Source organism: Lethenteron reissneri, chromosome 63, assembly GCF_015708825.2.
Source record: "Lethenteron reissneri isolate LAM-NWPU_2019-01 chromosome 63, ASM1570882v1, whole genome shotgun sequence".
NCBI lineage: Eukaryota > Metazoa > Chordata > Hyperoartia > Petromyzontiformes > Petromyzontidae > Lethenteron > Lethenteron reissneri.
Window position 1 is genome coordinate 9,241,768 of NC_083841.1, and position 14,457 is coordinate 9,256,224.

A 14,457-nucleotide genomic window follows, 5' to 3' on the forward strand; every position below is an offset into this window, starting at 1 on the left:
TTCACCGTATCATAGGGACGATGGATGGGGCCATGTACCGTCAAATTTTGGGTGAGAACCTCCTTCCCTCAGCCAGGGCATTGAAAATGGGTCGTGGATGGGTATTCCAGCATGACAATGACCCAAAACACACAGCCAAGGCAACAAAGGAGTGGCTCAAGAAGAAGCACATTAAGGTCCTGGAGTGGCCTAGCCAGTCTCCAGACCTTAATCCCATAGAAAATCTGTGGAGGGAGCTGAAGGTTCGAGTTGCCAAACGTCAGCCTCGAAACCTTAATTACTTGGAGAAGATTTGCAAAGAGGAGTGGGACAAAATCCCTCCTGAGATGTGTGCAAACCTGGTGGCCAACTACAAGAAACGTCTGACCTCTGTGATTGCCAGCAAGGGTTTTGCCACCAAGTACTAAGTCATGTTTTGCAGAGGGGTCAAATACTTATTTCCCTCATTAAAATGCAAATCAATTTATAACATTCTTGACATGCGTTTTTCTGGATTTTTTTTGTTATTATGCCTCTCACTGTTCAAATAAACATACCATTAAAATTATAGACTGATCATTTCTTTGTCAGTGGGCAAACGTACAAAATCAGCAGGGGATCAAATACTTTTTTCCCTCACTGTAAGCAGGAGAGATATGCATGCTGGGAATCACAATGAGACTACTGGGACAGAGCAACACGTGGATTATAGGACACATGCAAGTTCATGAATACATCATCCAAACTGTTAAGACAAGTGGATTTGGGCAGGGCGCGTCAGAGGCCAGCAGAGGTGATAGGCGATGGTGAAGAGCAACAATGGAGCGGCAGCCAGGGAATTGAATGCGACGGGGAACGATGAGATCAGTGTCATGCTGTTGGAAGATCGTTGCGTTGCAGTCTCAAGAAGCAGCGGTGGTTAGTGGAGGTCTTCATCCAGCAGTGAATTGATCACGGCTGATGAGAATATTTATCTTGTTCATTATAAAGTCTGTTCTATAATGTGGCGGTAGTTGTGCTCCTGAAGAACACCGCGTTGTCGAAAAATGGCGTTATATAAATAATATAGGATAAAGCATTGTCCACGATAATACATGAGATGCGTATGCAGGCTGAACAAAGACTGAGGCATGTGGGTAGCATCGAGAAGCATCCAGCAGCATCTCAATGCCTTGTGTGGTGATGCTACGCCGAGGCAGCCATATAACTGCTTATTCCTACTCACGCTTCGACGAAGTTTTGTTCACTCAATCGAGTTATATCGATTTCGTGTTATAAAAAAATGTCTTCTCAAATAAATTCATCACGTGATATCCAATTTGCGTTGTGAAAACACGCAGCGTTATAGGAGAACAGACTATCAGATTAATAGAACTGATGAATTACGTGAAATCATTGCACTGCACGTCACCTTAACCAGTCATTCATAAGATCACGGTTTTGATATATTGGACGTGAACACGCATAAACCGTTGCTGTGGAGAATATTTGCATCAAAATAACTTAAAAGATGTTTCGCCTCTTTCACTTATCTGTCCCTCCACATGAGACACTGAATGCTGAAACCGCTCCAGTGGATCTATGTGCTTAAACTAAACCAAACAATTTTTTTATTTTACCAGTTCAAGTCCACTGAGCTATATAGTTCTTTTTCGGAAGGGACCTGGCCACAAATGATAGCCCAACAAAGTGGCTTATCACGTGGAAATTTATAGCAGCCAAATACTCTTAAATGCATATTTCTGAATGTGGAGGGAAAAACCGGAGGATCCGGAGAAAAATCCATGCAACCACGGGGCAAAACACATGCAAACTCCAAATATATACAGCAGGCGTCAGGGTCGGGATCGAACACACGACCTCCCGTATACCATGCGGGGTCGTTAACATGTCGCCACCGCTGAAATCGTGCACTCCCCAGAAGGGCCATGTGGCTGATGGGATAATGTGTTTACACCGATATGATAAGCCCACGTTTGGCGTGGAGGGAGACGGGCGCGTGAAGGAGGCGCGCTGGCTGCTTGTGTGTGGAGAGCCCCTCGCGTTGGGCTCCCCCTGTGCCAGTGTTCGTTTTCCCGTGGCCTCTTTTTCGCCCCAACTCAGATGATGTGTGTGTGTGAGCCGCGATGCTGCCCGCAGTCTCTTAGCAACGGTTATACGATCCATCGGTGGCATACCGCATGCAATCTATATCAGTCAAACTAATGAGAGGGGCCAATGGAGTGTGATGGTCGTTTTGGCAGCCGAGCTGCGTCGCGTGGAGAGATATCATTTCTTAACGGGGCCACATTAGTCATTAAAGCCACCTTATATAGAGAGAGGGGTGCGCTTTACGGGTGCATGAGTCTGAAATTGAAAGATCGTTACAGGCTCAGCAGTTCAACAAGCAACCACTTTGATTAGCACGGTTGTCTACTTATGGTGCAGAATAAGTTCAACATACATACGTACATGTCCCTAAATCAACACCAATAGCATCTGGATTTGAATTAATGACGACCATTTCGCCTGGATGGACAGCCTGAGGTTGTGTTCAAGCCGACACGTAGAACACGCTGCGACAGGTGGGCGCACAGTGACGAGGCTACCGCCTTCCATCTATACGGACCATTTGAACGTCCCGTGGTTAACGTTTTTAATCCATTCCACGAAAACTACTGTTAACCAAGGCAACTGTTAATTGAATATAGGAATTACATGTGTAGTGTGGTAAAATACGCGGTGCGCACTGCTGCCCGAGGGCAGGCAGGTGCGCGTGTGCAACGTAAGGTTGCACGTGCAAACCCCCACCTCTTTAACGGGAGTTTTGGTTGCAGACGGGGTCGGCCCGGGGTCGTACGCTGCCACCGGAGGTGTCACCTTGGAGACGTTTGATGAAGAGTGATTGATGGCCTGACAGGCACCGGCCTGTCGGGCCCTAAAGAGACACAAGGGAGGAGCTGGATAATTAGGAGGAGGATATAAGGGGGTGTGTGAGAGCGGAGCGGGAGTTCGGGTTCTGAGACCAAGGTGAAGATATTTCGCCGCTGCCGCTCAAGCCAGGGACGGACCTCAACCCTCACGAGTCGACGGGTGGGTGATGGTTGATCCCCCCGCCCGGATCGGACGAGTGAGTGGGTCTGAGGGAATGTAGGCGAGGGCAGCGGCGCAGAAGGAGAGCAACCGTGTGCAAGCTCTGTGCGAGCGAAGCCTCTGTGAGCGAAGCCTCTGTGTGAGTGCTGCTGTGTGCAAGCTCTGTGTGAGCTGCTGTCTGTGTGCAGAGCTGTGAGTGCGGAGCTGTGAGTGCGAAGCTGCTTTGAGGAAGAGCTGCCACAGGCAGGTCAGCAAGGTGTAAAGTAGATAGGGGAAGTTGGTTAACAAGGTGACCGTATAGACAGAGATAGGAGTGCCTGCAACTGGTGCAAGAGTAGAGTAATAAAGTGTAAGCAGGTGACTTGGAACAACGTGTCCGACTGAGTGATTCTACACAACACTACACATGTTAAAATCATTCATACGTAATGTAAACAAAGACAGTCGAGGTCTAAACGCTCATAAATGGGCATCGCTGATTGGCTGAGGGCATGGCTCAACCCCATTCACTAGCGCTCGAATTGACCGAATTTGGTGCCTGCGTGCACAACGTAAAAAGTCTACATTTTTACGTTAGTGGAAACCGTGGGGTCCATATGGGCGACGAAACGTTGACCGAAAAACAGTGAACCGATGTCACTGTCAACCGAGGGACTACTGTATTAGCAATACACCGGTGGTGTGTGGTATGTAAAATAAAATTTGGGCAATAATAATTTGTTTTCCGACGATCCGCAACCCCGGTCAGAAAATCTTGTGGGTGGGGGGGGGGTGCGTCAAAATCAGTTCTCGTGATGTCGAAGCGGTCAGAAGACTACCTTTATTTGAGCAGCTGAACACGAAGCTTCACAGTCTGTTACCTTATCGCAGCACCCAGCCTGATTACGGTTGGCTGTTCCGTGTTCTAAAGGCAGATTTGACTCCTCGTGCCCTAGACCTGATCAGACGGTTACTCGATTCAACAGACCCCAAATCAACGGTCAATACCGACCTGTTTTAGCAAGCCTCAATATACTGAATAAACCTTTGAATTGCATCAAACTTGGCGACAGGAGTCAATTAATTACCGATAAACAGATTTTCTGATAAAAAATAATATATTTTAAACTATTTTATGAGGATCCAGTGTGTTATGCCGCACCGGTGTAAGCCAATATGGCTGTTTATTAAATCACCATAGTGTGCACTCCCTTCGACGACCTCTGTCCTGAAGCCCTCTCGTGGCAGTGAGCAGCAGACCTCGATTATCAGTGTTAAGCCCCTGGGCATACTGCCGCCATCGTGCGCAAGGTCAGAGCACAATGAACAATCGCACGGTATGCCTCCTTCCCATATGTCTAAACGTAAAATAACGTGAGGTGTTAAACTAAAGAAATTATTTTTATTTTACCAGATAAGAAGGCCCACTAAGTATATCAGTATTTTTCAGAAGCGAACTGGCCACAAATTATGGCTCAACGAAGTGGCTTATCACGTGGAAATGTATTATAGCAGCCAAATACTCTAAATACATGTTTTTAAATGTGGAGGGACAAAGCAGAGGACCCGGAGGTAAATGCACGTGACCACGGGGAGAGAGACACGCAAACTCCTAACATACAGGCGTCAGGGTCGGGATCGAACCCACGGTCTCCCGCATACCCGCTACTCTACCAATTAGTCAAATGTCCAAATGTGATTACCTTTTTTCTCAGCTTATGCCTAGATGAATAAAAAAATGCCTTCAGTTTGGATTTGAATAATACTGTGATGGAGCCAATTTGTCGGATGTGGAGTGGGAGGTTATTCTATCGGCTGCTGTACATGAGAGAGCTCATCCAGCAATGGCTTTTTCAGTTTTATCGTTGCCTCTGTCTCTCTCTGACCCCCTGCACAGCGCGGAGTGGAGTCTGGAACCCCTGCTCCTCAAATGGGGCTTCTGCTGCCGCTTGGTTGAGCTGGCCGCCTTCCGCGGCGACTCGCCCACCCTGGCCGGGTCGTCGCTGCCTGGAGACCACACGGTGCACATGTTCATCATCACGCGTGTCATCACACACGATACCACCCAGCGGGACTTAGCGTGGAGTTCCAACCAGCGGTAATTAAATCGTGGGGTTTGTTTCCCTATCACAGTCCGTTATGCTATAAACGCGTAGTTTTCATAACGTGAATTGGATATACTGTATATATAAAACACAATGTATTGGATAACGCATTTTTTTATAACACGGACGTGAATTGGATATAACGCGGCTGACTGAACAGAACTACGTCACACGGGTAGGAATAAGCGGTTGTACGGGTACATGAGGCATTGGGATGCTGCTGGATGCTTCTAGATGCTACACACGTGCACCCTCAGTCTTCGTTCAGCCTGTGTAGGCATCTCACGTGTTATTGCGGACTGAGCTTTACCATGATCGTTTCAAGGAGCCATTTTATCTTCTTGTGGTAAGTGTTAAAACAAGTTCATAAGTTTATTTACAGCTCATAATTGTTTCTAATGGTAAAAAAAAAAGATTGTATCATTAAAAACTACTAAGCAAGCCGTTTCACGCCCTTCATAATTTTCTCTCTTCACCCTCCTCCATAGTGACTAACACCGTAGTGTGCATTTTTCACTAATTTTCATGTTTTTATTCAATTAACGAATAATATCAAACTAAAACACAGAAATTATAAAAGAACACGTACAAAATAACAACATTGACTAATTATTGTGAAAAGTCAGTCATGTTGGTGTTTTAGAAACCTGCTACCCCCTAACCCCTTAATTCCCATTGACTCAATGGTTGTTATGTGATTTTTCCAAACCGCGGTGTTCTTGAGGAACGCAACTACGAGGCCTCGGCAAGGTAAGGTAAAAGTTAAAATGTAAAAAAACAAGCCTAACTTTACCTTACCTTTTACCTTACCACAATACAATCACTCTACCCTTCCTTTTACCCTTTAGCAGGTAAGGTAAAATGTAAAAGATAGAAAGCAACGAGCCTACCCTTACCCCATACAAATTACCCGATTACAGGGTAATTACTGGGGTACTACTACACATGCAAAAGGTTTTTAATGGTAAATGCTAGGCAGAGCACTTTATTTATAGAGAATACTCTCCATGATTCTAATTTTACACGCTTTTAACTCACTTTGTTGTTGTTGTCGTATCCTCAAATCTTGTAACTCAATTTAAACCCACTTCCCAATGTGGTATCGACTTCAAACTTGGTATACTTATGTCATACTGATGACAACACTATATTCTATCATTAAAAATATATATTTTTAAACATTATTTTGTATATGTTATGTTTCGGCTTGGGTCTAATTGTCCACGCTCAACTGATGTTGGCTGTAATTGGCCACGGTCCCTTACGTTATGGCAAGCTTCGGGGCCATTCCTGGAGTCGTGGAGTTCTGCCATTACTAGTGCATTTCATTAAAGCGTGTTTTTAAAACAGTGTTTTTCTTTATATTACTTATTAAATGGAGGCCACGGACTGCCCCACGGAGCTTTTAGCGGTAAACAAGGTACCATATTTACCGAGTAATACTTCGCGCTAACTTTACCTTACCGGGTAATTCTTCCGAGCTACCTTTACCCTACCCTTTACCTTACCTCTTGGCATTTCGACACCTTTACCCTTTGCCTTTACCCTTTTACCCGGTAAAAAGGGTAAATTACCTTACCTTGCCGAGGCCTAGCAACTACCGCGGTTTTCATAGTGATACAGTAGGTAGACTACACAGTGACGCAGCGTGTAGACTACACAATTGCATTGTATAGACTATATACATTACACATGTTATACATAATATTCTATTGCATTTACTATTTAATTTAATTACACATCCATCACAGATATATCATTTTTAAACCAGCCAACCTGTAGAAGACACAGTGACACAGTGGGTAAACGACACAGTGATACTGTGAAACCAAATACCCTCCAGAGCAGCGGTAGGACACAACGGACCATCCCTGGAGCCCCTCGTCGTGATGACCCTGGTCTCAGTGTGCCTCCAGGGCAATGCATGGGGTCATGATGAGTGCACAACAACCGCCATTCACTACTAAGTGGCGGTGACGTCACCACGGCGCTTGTGCCAGGCTATGTGCATGTTGAGGCCACGTGAAGTGTCGAACGCCCGTTGGCAGGAGGTCATGGGGCAGACCCAGGTGCCACGGGTTGACTGACTGAGATGACTGCCCAATGCGCCACCTGTGCCTTACTGTGCCAACTTGCTGTTTTTTATCCACCCGGCACTCCGCTCGTTGTGAGCTCGCTCCTCTGCCCTCCGTTGTTGTTGGAGGGCGACTGCCTCCAACTGTCCAGTAGAATCCTTCACAAGCCTCCTCCACAGAGGCTGATCTTGACACTGCTGGTACCAATCATTGCAAAGTCCACTCAGCTCCACGTCCTCCTGTACCACATCACTCCATCTGTTCTCCAGCCCGTGCTATGCCCATTTAGCCCCCTCTATCCGGCCGAACAAAAGCTGTCTAGGCATGCGGTGGCTGGGCATGTGGGCTACATGACCCAGCCAACGCAGCCTTCCCTGGCAGAGGAGCTTACCGATGGGACTTTGTCGAGATCTTTCAAGGATTTGTGAGCTCCTCACACAATCCAGCCTGGTTAAACCCAGGATGGATAATAGGCAGGCTCGCCTAAATGTTTCTAACTGGCGAAGATATTCCATTAGGGGGGTCCACGTTTCGCAAGCGTAGAGAAGGGAGGGCATGACTGTGGCCGAGAAGACCTGAAGCTTTGTGTAGAGATACAGACCAGGTAGCTTCCACACAGCATTACGCAACCAATGAAAAGATAATGCCGCTCGACTGATTCAGAGTGAGACCTCTGCTGTCAAACCAGAGCCGCTCATGAGCACACTGCCCAGGTATGGGAAGCTCTCCATCACCAATTGGGAGTTGTGGGGGTGGAGTGTCGATGGTGCAAAATACCCAGGCAGGTGCTTAGTTTTGGTGGGGTTGATGGTAAGGCCTCACCTTTTAGTGGCACGCTTCAGGTTCAGCAGAAGCGCCTCCAATTTCTCCTCTGAGTGAGCAGCAATTACCAGATCATCTGTATACATAACATGGTTGACCAATAGGGAGCCATCCCCTGACTGCACCCGGGCATCGATCAGCCTCCCATTGTATCTGTACCATATGTAAATTCTTCCGGTACAGCAATCTAAGGCTTTACGAACTACGTGGGCAAAATAGATGTTCAGTAATGTTGGAGCCAGAGGACATCCCTGTCGCACCCCACGGTGAATGGCCCGCTCACCATTATGAAGGTCCTTAATGATCGTGAGCAGAGATTCAGGGACTCCGAAAGCATGAAGAACAACCCAGAGCCCAGGCCTACTGATGGTATCATAGGTCTTAAGCAGGTCAATAAAGCAGAGATGTAGGTCTTGTTGGAATTCCCTACACCTCTGCTCGAGCAGACGGACAGAAATATAGCATCTGTGCAAGAAAGGGCGAGCACCTGTGGTGCCACGACCGTGGAGCAACTCCGCAAGTGCCGCGATTTTCCACTACCCCCCACCCTGAGCACATGCAGAACATGCACCCATGTAGTGTCCTGGCGGGGGATTGCCTGGCACATCGGGTTTTAATCTGAAGGGCCCCTAGAGGGAAAGTCCTACGGTTTCCCAGTGGCAGGAGGTTACATTCTGATGCCCCTAAAATTGGTTTAAAATTGTATGGGCGCAGAAAGAAAAGGTTCACTGGACCAACCGCAATGAGTTACTCACAACATTGGGGGGAGGACGGAGGGCGGAATATTAAGAAAAGTGCAAGCGCCCTTCCAGACAATGGGCAACGAGGGACAATGGGTGGCCAGCGACCGTCTCCATGGACTAGAGGAAGGACGCGGTAACAGGGGGACGGTAACCACAGATAAGCGCACGATGGGCCGCGCGGTACAATGGCACCCTGGGCCTTTAAAGTTAAGGGAATAAAAAGAGTAGCCTGGGACGATTTTGGCTCTCTCTTTGGCTCGTCCTTCTCTCTCCGACTCTCACAGCGTCTGTGCGACGCTGTGAGTACAGCTTCGAGGTACGTGATAGGACGTGTGAATGACTAGGTACGTAGGCAGAGTTAGGCTAGGCTCTTCTCGCAAAATATTCCCCCCGGGTAGTGTGTAATTTCGCCGTGAATAAACGTTAGCACAGATTATCGGTGCAGTGTGATTTGTGTGTGTGTGTGTGGAGCAGCTGCGTGGGCGGGTGAGCAGCGAGGGCAGAGCCACAGCACGCGCGCTCGTTATATCACCAGCATGTGCGTGCGTGTTCACGCCGCTGCTGTAGCATTAGTCATTGTGTGGACGCGGTGTGGGATACAACCGCCCACCGACGCGCATGTGTTCGTGCAGCCGCTTTAGCGGTAGTCTTTGTGCGTGAGCGGATTAGGGTTTAACCACCCGGAGGCGTGCACATATTTGTGCAGCCGCTTTAGCGCCAGCCTTTGTGTGCAAGCGTATGAGCCTATAACTACCCGCAGACGTTCGCGCAGCCGTTCAGTGTCAGGCTTAGTGCGGTGCGCTGCATTATTGTAAGTAGCGTGGGCACACGTGCGGAGAGGAGAGCGCTACAGGCGGGGGTGCGGTCGTATCGCGGCGCGCCGCATCGGCGTGAGTGATGGTGTGCGCAGGAGAGCGAGTGTAGAGCCGCAGCACAAGCGCTCGTTAAAATAACCGCCCGCAGAAGCGCGCAAGTTCGCGCCGCCACTATAGCGCTAGTTGTGGTACGTGCGCATATTAAAATATAAGCGCCAGCAGGGGCAAGTGCGTCCATGCAGCCGCCTTCGCATTAGTGATGGTGTACGGGGACGTGTATGGAGTAACCCCGTGTGGTTGTGAGCCAGCGCTGTAGCCATGTCCCTCAGAGCGCCAGCGCGGGGAGGCCGATCACCTGGTTGGCGGGGGCCCGGCGGGAGCCAATCGACGCAGTGGAAGAGGGAGTGGAAGGGGCGTATGTCACGCCCCACCTGCCCAGCGAGGGTGTCAGAGGTGGTATGACTCCCCACACCTCCAAGGGAGAGAAGCGCCCCACCCCAAGCGAAAATAAGTGTTCACCGAGCAGGGAATTCCATCATGGAAATCGTTTGGATGGGCGGGCAGCCGACTTTGTGGAAGCGCTACCCACAAGCACGCAAGCGCATTGGGGAGAGTTAATGCACCGCCCTCGGCCAACGCTTCGGTGCGTGCTACCAGGAAGAGGCAAAGGCAGCATTAAATGCGTGAGAAAGTTCAGCAGTATCTGATTAGCACGATGGTGGCAGCCAGATGCGAACTGCCCGTATCCCCTATTTAACACCCTTGTCGAGCGCGCGCACGTGTGGGAAAGATTTGCTCGTGAGCGTGCACATGTCTGAGGGCTGGGATGGGAGCACACCATGGCAAGCCGTCTTCCAGAGGAAGAGGAGGAGGAGCTCCCCAGGACGGTGAGGAGGGGGCCAAGAAAGCCCCTGAGACCTAGTGAGTCCACCCCGGGATGGGTGGCAGGCTTACAAACTGGCCTAGGAGATATAGCCGAGCAGGTGACCCAAGTACACGGAAATATCGACAAGCTGCAGTCCACAATGGAGGTGGTCCAGTCCGAGGTGGGAGGACTACGCTCCACGGTAGGGGGGATAACCGGGTGAATGTCTCAATTAGAGGCAGAGCTCGAACAAATGCGCACTGGGAAGGGGAAGGGGGAGTGAGCAAGGGGCCTCTTATGGAGCCACCACCCTTCCCTGCGCGTGCTATATATGCGACCAACGGGGGCATCTCGTGAGAGACTGTCCCCAGATCGCCCGCGCTAGAAAAGCACCATGGTTTAAACACCAAGGCCTCCCTAGAGAGGGGATCACCGAGGCGTACAATTAACATGGTCCCAACACAAACTGTAATGTTAATGGCGAGCGAGTGACCCCTACGCAGATGCCGGCAACAACACCCAAGAACGCGGTGACTTCGGGCGACTCGCTATGGGAGCTGGTGGCAGGAATCACGGGGGCCACGTCACTGGTGGAAGGGCAGGTGAACAGGCAGCGTATCCGGATTCTGCTGGACATGGGGGCGGTAGCCTCACTCGTGAGCACAACACACTGCAGCATGGTCGGGCTTGACGTGGGCCACCTACAGGCCCCGGATCGCGCGCTGCACACTGCAAGTGGAGCTGGGATGGGACTGCTGGGGAGGGTCACTCTTGAGGCCCGTCTCGGACACCAGGTGTGTGTCCAGGAGTTCTATGTGTTGAGCGTGTTATGCCACGAGTGTATTGCAGGTACCGACCTCCTGGAAAAGTTGAGACTCAACGTACACACCCGCCAGCGATGCGCCACCGTGGAGGGCAGCGGGGAGCAGATTCTGTCCTTTGGACAGGAGCTGAGTCGCCCCCACTTCGAGCCCGTGGCCTCTATCCTGGCGTCGGCCGTCACCTTTGGCCACCTCGTAGAGATGCTGTTGCCGATAGTAACGCCCCCCACCGGCCCCTGTCACTGACGATCGGGAGAGGTAATGTTGACTCCTCACCTGGAGTTGGCGACACGGTATGGGGTTGTAGGGTCGGCCACGTTGGTAAACACTGATGGGGGCCGGCTATTTCTGCGAGTTTTTAACCTCCACAGTACCCCAGCAATGCTGTGACGGTGCACCACGCTAGAGTGGCGAGCGTGCAGGGGTTACACACATCTATGGGACAGACCCCATTCCTAATGGTCGTGAGTCTCGCCTACCAGCAGACCTGTTGTTCGGCGTTCCTCCGCCACAACCGGAGGAAGGGGAGCCAGCGTGTGGTACACCTGATGGGGACCTTGCAAGGGGCCCATGTCACGCGCCCGCCCCCGTATGGAGACCCCCTTCTACTCGGCGGGCTCAAAAGTATGGCTGCACACCCCACGTTTTGGAGTGGAGAGGGCGGACGTCACGCCCCACCTACCCAGCGAGGGCGGTGGGGTGGACGTCGGGCCTTACACACCATGTCATGTTTAACACATAGTAGTAGGGTTTTCACGACCAATATCCGCAATAGAAGTTTTTTTTGGGTTAGATCATGCATATATAAATCTTGTCATTAAACCTGCCACCACCACCCGACACAGCCATTCGTCAATGGTTTGTCACATAAACCAGACATGTCAATTTGTTTATAGATCGGCACTAACCGGTGTGTTGGAGAGTAAACCTACAGTTTTCTAAAATATAACACTTTTTTAGTTTACCAGGTAAGGCCCACCAAGCTATATAGCTCTTTATCAGAAGTGATTTTGCCACAAACGATAACTCAACGAAGTGGCTTATGTGAACATTTCTATCAGCCAAATACTTTAAACGCATGTTTCTAAATGTGGAGGGAAACACCAGAGGACCCAGAGAAAAATCTACGCGGCCACTGGGAAAGAAAGGCATGCAAACTCCAAATATACAGCAGGCGTCAGGGTGGGGATCGAAGCGACGACTTCCTGCATACCAGGCGACGTAGTTAACATCTCCTTGTCACCATGACGCCAACGGGTAGGTAGTTGCGCAGATGTCCCACACGGTGACTTACGCCTACCACCGTGCCATCTTGTACGTTCACACGAGGCGATCGGAGCATTCGTTTTGCTGACACTCCACCAGTTCCGGACTTTCGTAACTCGTGACCGGTTTTCAAATCGGTTACCGGTTTGGTGGTTGTCGTTTAACAAACCATGTTTAAAAATCGCAGCTGACCTTTTCTTCATTAAAACCCAGACCAGGTTGGCTGGTTTAAAAAAATTATATCTGTGATGGATATGTAATTAAATTAATTAATAAATGCAAGAATATTATGTGTAACATGTGTAATGTATATAGTCTACACAATGTAATTGTGTAGTCTACATGCTGTGTCATTGTGTAGTCTACACAATGTCACTGTGTAGTCTACATGCTGTGTCAATGTGTAGTCTACACGATGTGTTAGTGTGTAGTGTACACGCTGTGTCACTGTAGTCTACACGATGTGTCTGTGTAGTCTACACGATGTCACTATGTAGTCTACACAATGTCACTGTATAGTCTTTACGCTGTCATTGTGTAGTCAACATGCTGTCACTGTATCGTCTACACGCTGTGACTGTAGTCTGTATGGTGTGTAGCTGTGTCGTGCGCGCTCTGTAACCGTGTCTGCAGTTAATACGCATTGCTAAAATCATACTCATTCTCATTGTATGCGGTAATTACCCATGTTATAAAGCATAGGCCTGAGACACCATTTCGTACCATTTAGAATGTTTTTTGCGTTAATTAAGCTCTGGGTTTGGTACAGGTTGGGTGGTCAGGGAAATGTTGAATTTGAAAACGCATCACGTTACTTAATATTAACACAATAATTACACTGGTCAACACACTTTTTCTGGCATAAGGTATTCCAACGGTTTTAAGGTAATTTTGGGGTGCCGATTCCAAATCTGGTTTTTGAGATATCAAATATTGCATTTTCAATAAAAAACTGCAGAAGAAAAATATTAAATAAATGTGGATATCTACATAAAATTATATTATAAACACACTATCCTAAAAATACAGCACCATATTTTAACACTAAAGCAGTCACTGACTCGCAACAATTTGCAATCATAAGTGACAGAGTTAATTTTGGTTAAAATCAATGAAAATGGGGTATGCCGATAGCATAAAAATGAGATGTGATAGAGCAAATCTGAGATCAGATTTGGAATCAGCACCCTGAAATTAGTCTAAAACAGCTGCAAAAGTCCAGGCCAGTGTTATTAGGTAGTGGTTATTTTGTGTTATCCATTACAGTATTATGGTCGCTTTGTGTGGTGGATTTGTGCCAGAAGGGCGCCACGTGTTAAACAAAAATAAATCGACTTGGCTTGACTGCATTGTTTGACCTATATCGAACAACAAAGGCTCTTTTTCTTATAAACATCTGGCAAATGGAGGAACAGACATGGGAGCGAGGTGTATTGTCTGGTGAACTGTTTTGTCAATTCGCATAGGACGCCCGTCATAAATTTGAGCAGTTAATCACTTTAACTATTTTTGAATGAAATCAACAAACTGGGTTCAGCCTGGATGGCACATTTTGACATGGGCAGAACCGTGGTTTAATAACAGAGACATAATCTTAACATTGGTGGAGAAATGTTCGGAAATATTTATCATCAAATGTACAGGAGGTCGTTCCAGCCCCCTCTGTCCTTTTGTGTCAAAGCGTGGGACTGTTAAACACGAGCTGAAATCAAAGGACGGCAAAATTTAGCGGCGCCTGCTGATTGACAGCTCCAATCTCTTATATATAAATAACATTAGTGACGCTCTTGAGTCAAAGAGGACTGACGTCAAAAGTGAAACAGCGAACGTCGGGGGCGAGAGAGTGTTGGGTGAAGCTGTCTGTCGTGCGACCTTAATAATGAGTTACTTTGTGGCCAGGATTTTTTTTTGTGTG

General features: G+C 48.5%; 1 protein-coding gene across 3 annotated transcripts in view; it reads left to right on the top strand.

Moving 5' to 3' along the window:
- METTL23 (methyltransferase 23, arginine) overlaps positions 1–13,886 on the top strand; it is a 92,805-nt gene extending 78,919 nt beyond the window's left edge. For 2 of the 3 annotated variants that reach the window (XM_061577215.1, XM_061577214.1), the window contains exon 5: positions 4,928–13,886. In XM_061577215.1, the coding sequence (XP_061433199.1) occupies positions 4,928–5,132 (205 nt within the window). In that variant the 3' untranslated portion in view covers positions 5,133–13,886. Of the gene's footprint in view, positions 1–2,795; positions 3,052–4,927 lie in introns of all 3 variants that reach the window. The other variant, XR_009757122.1, reaches the window with a different exon arrangement.
- The last annotated feature ends 571 nt before the right edge of the window (positions 13,887–14,457 follow it).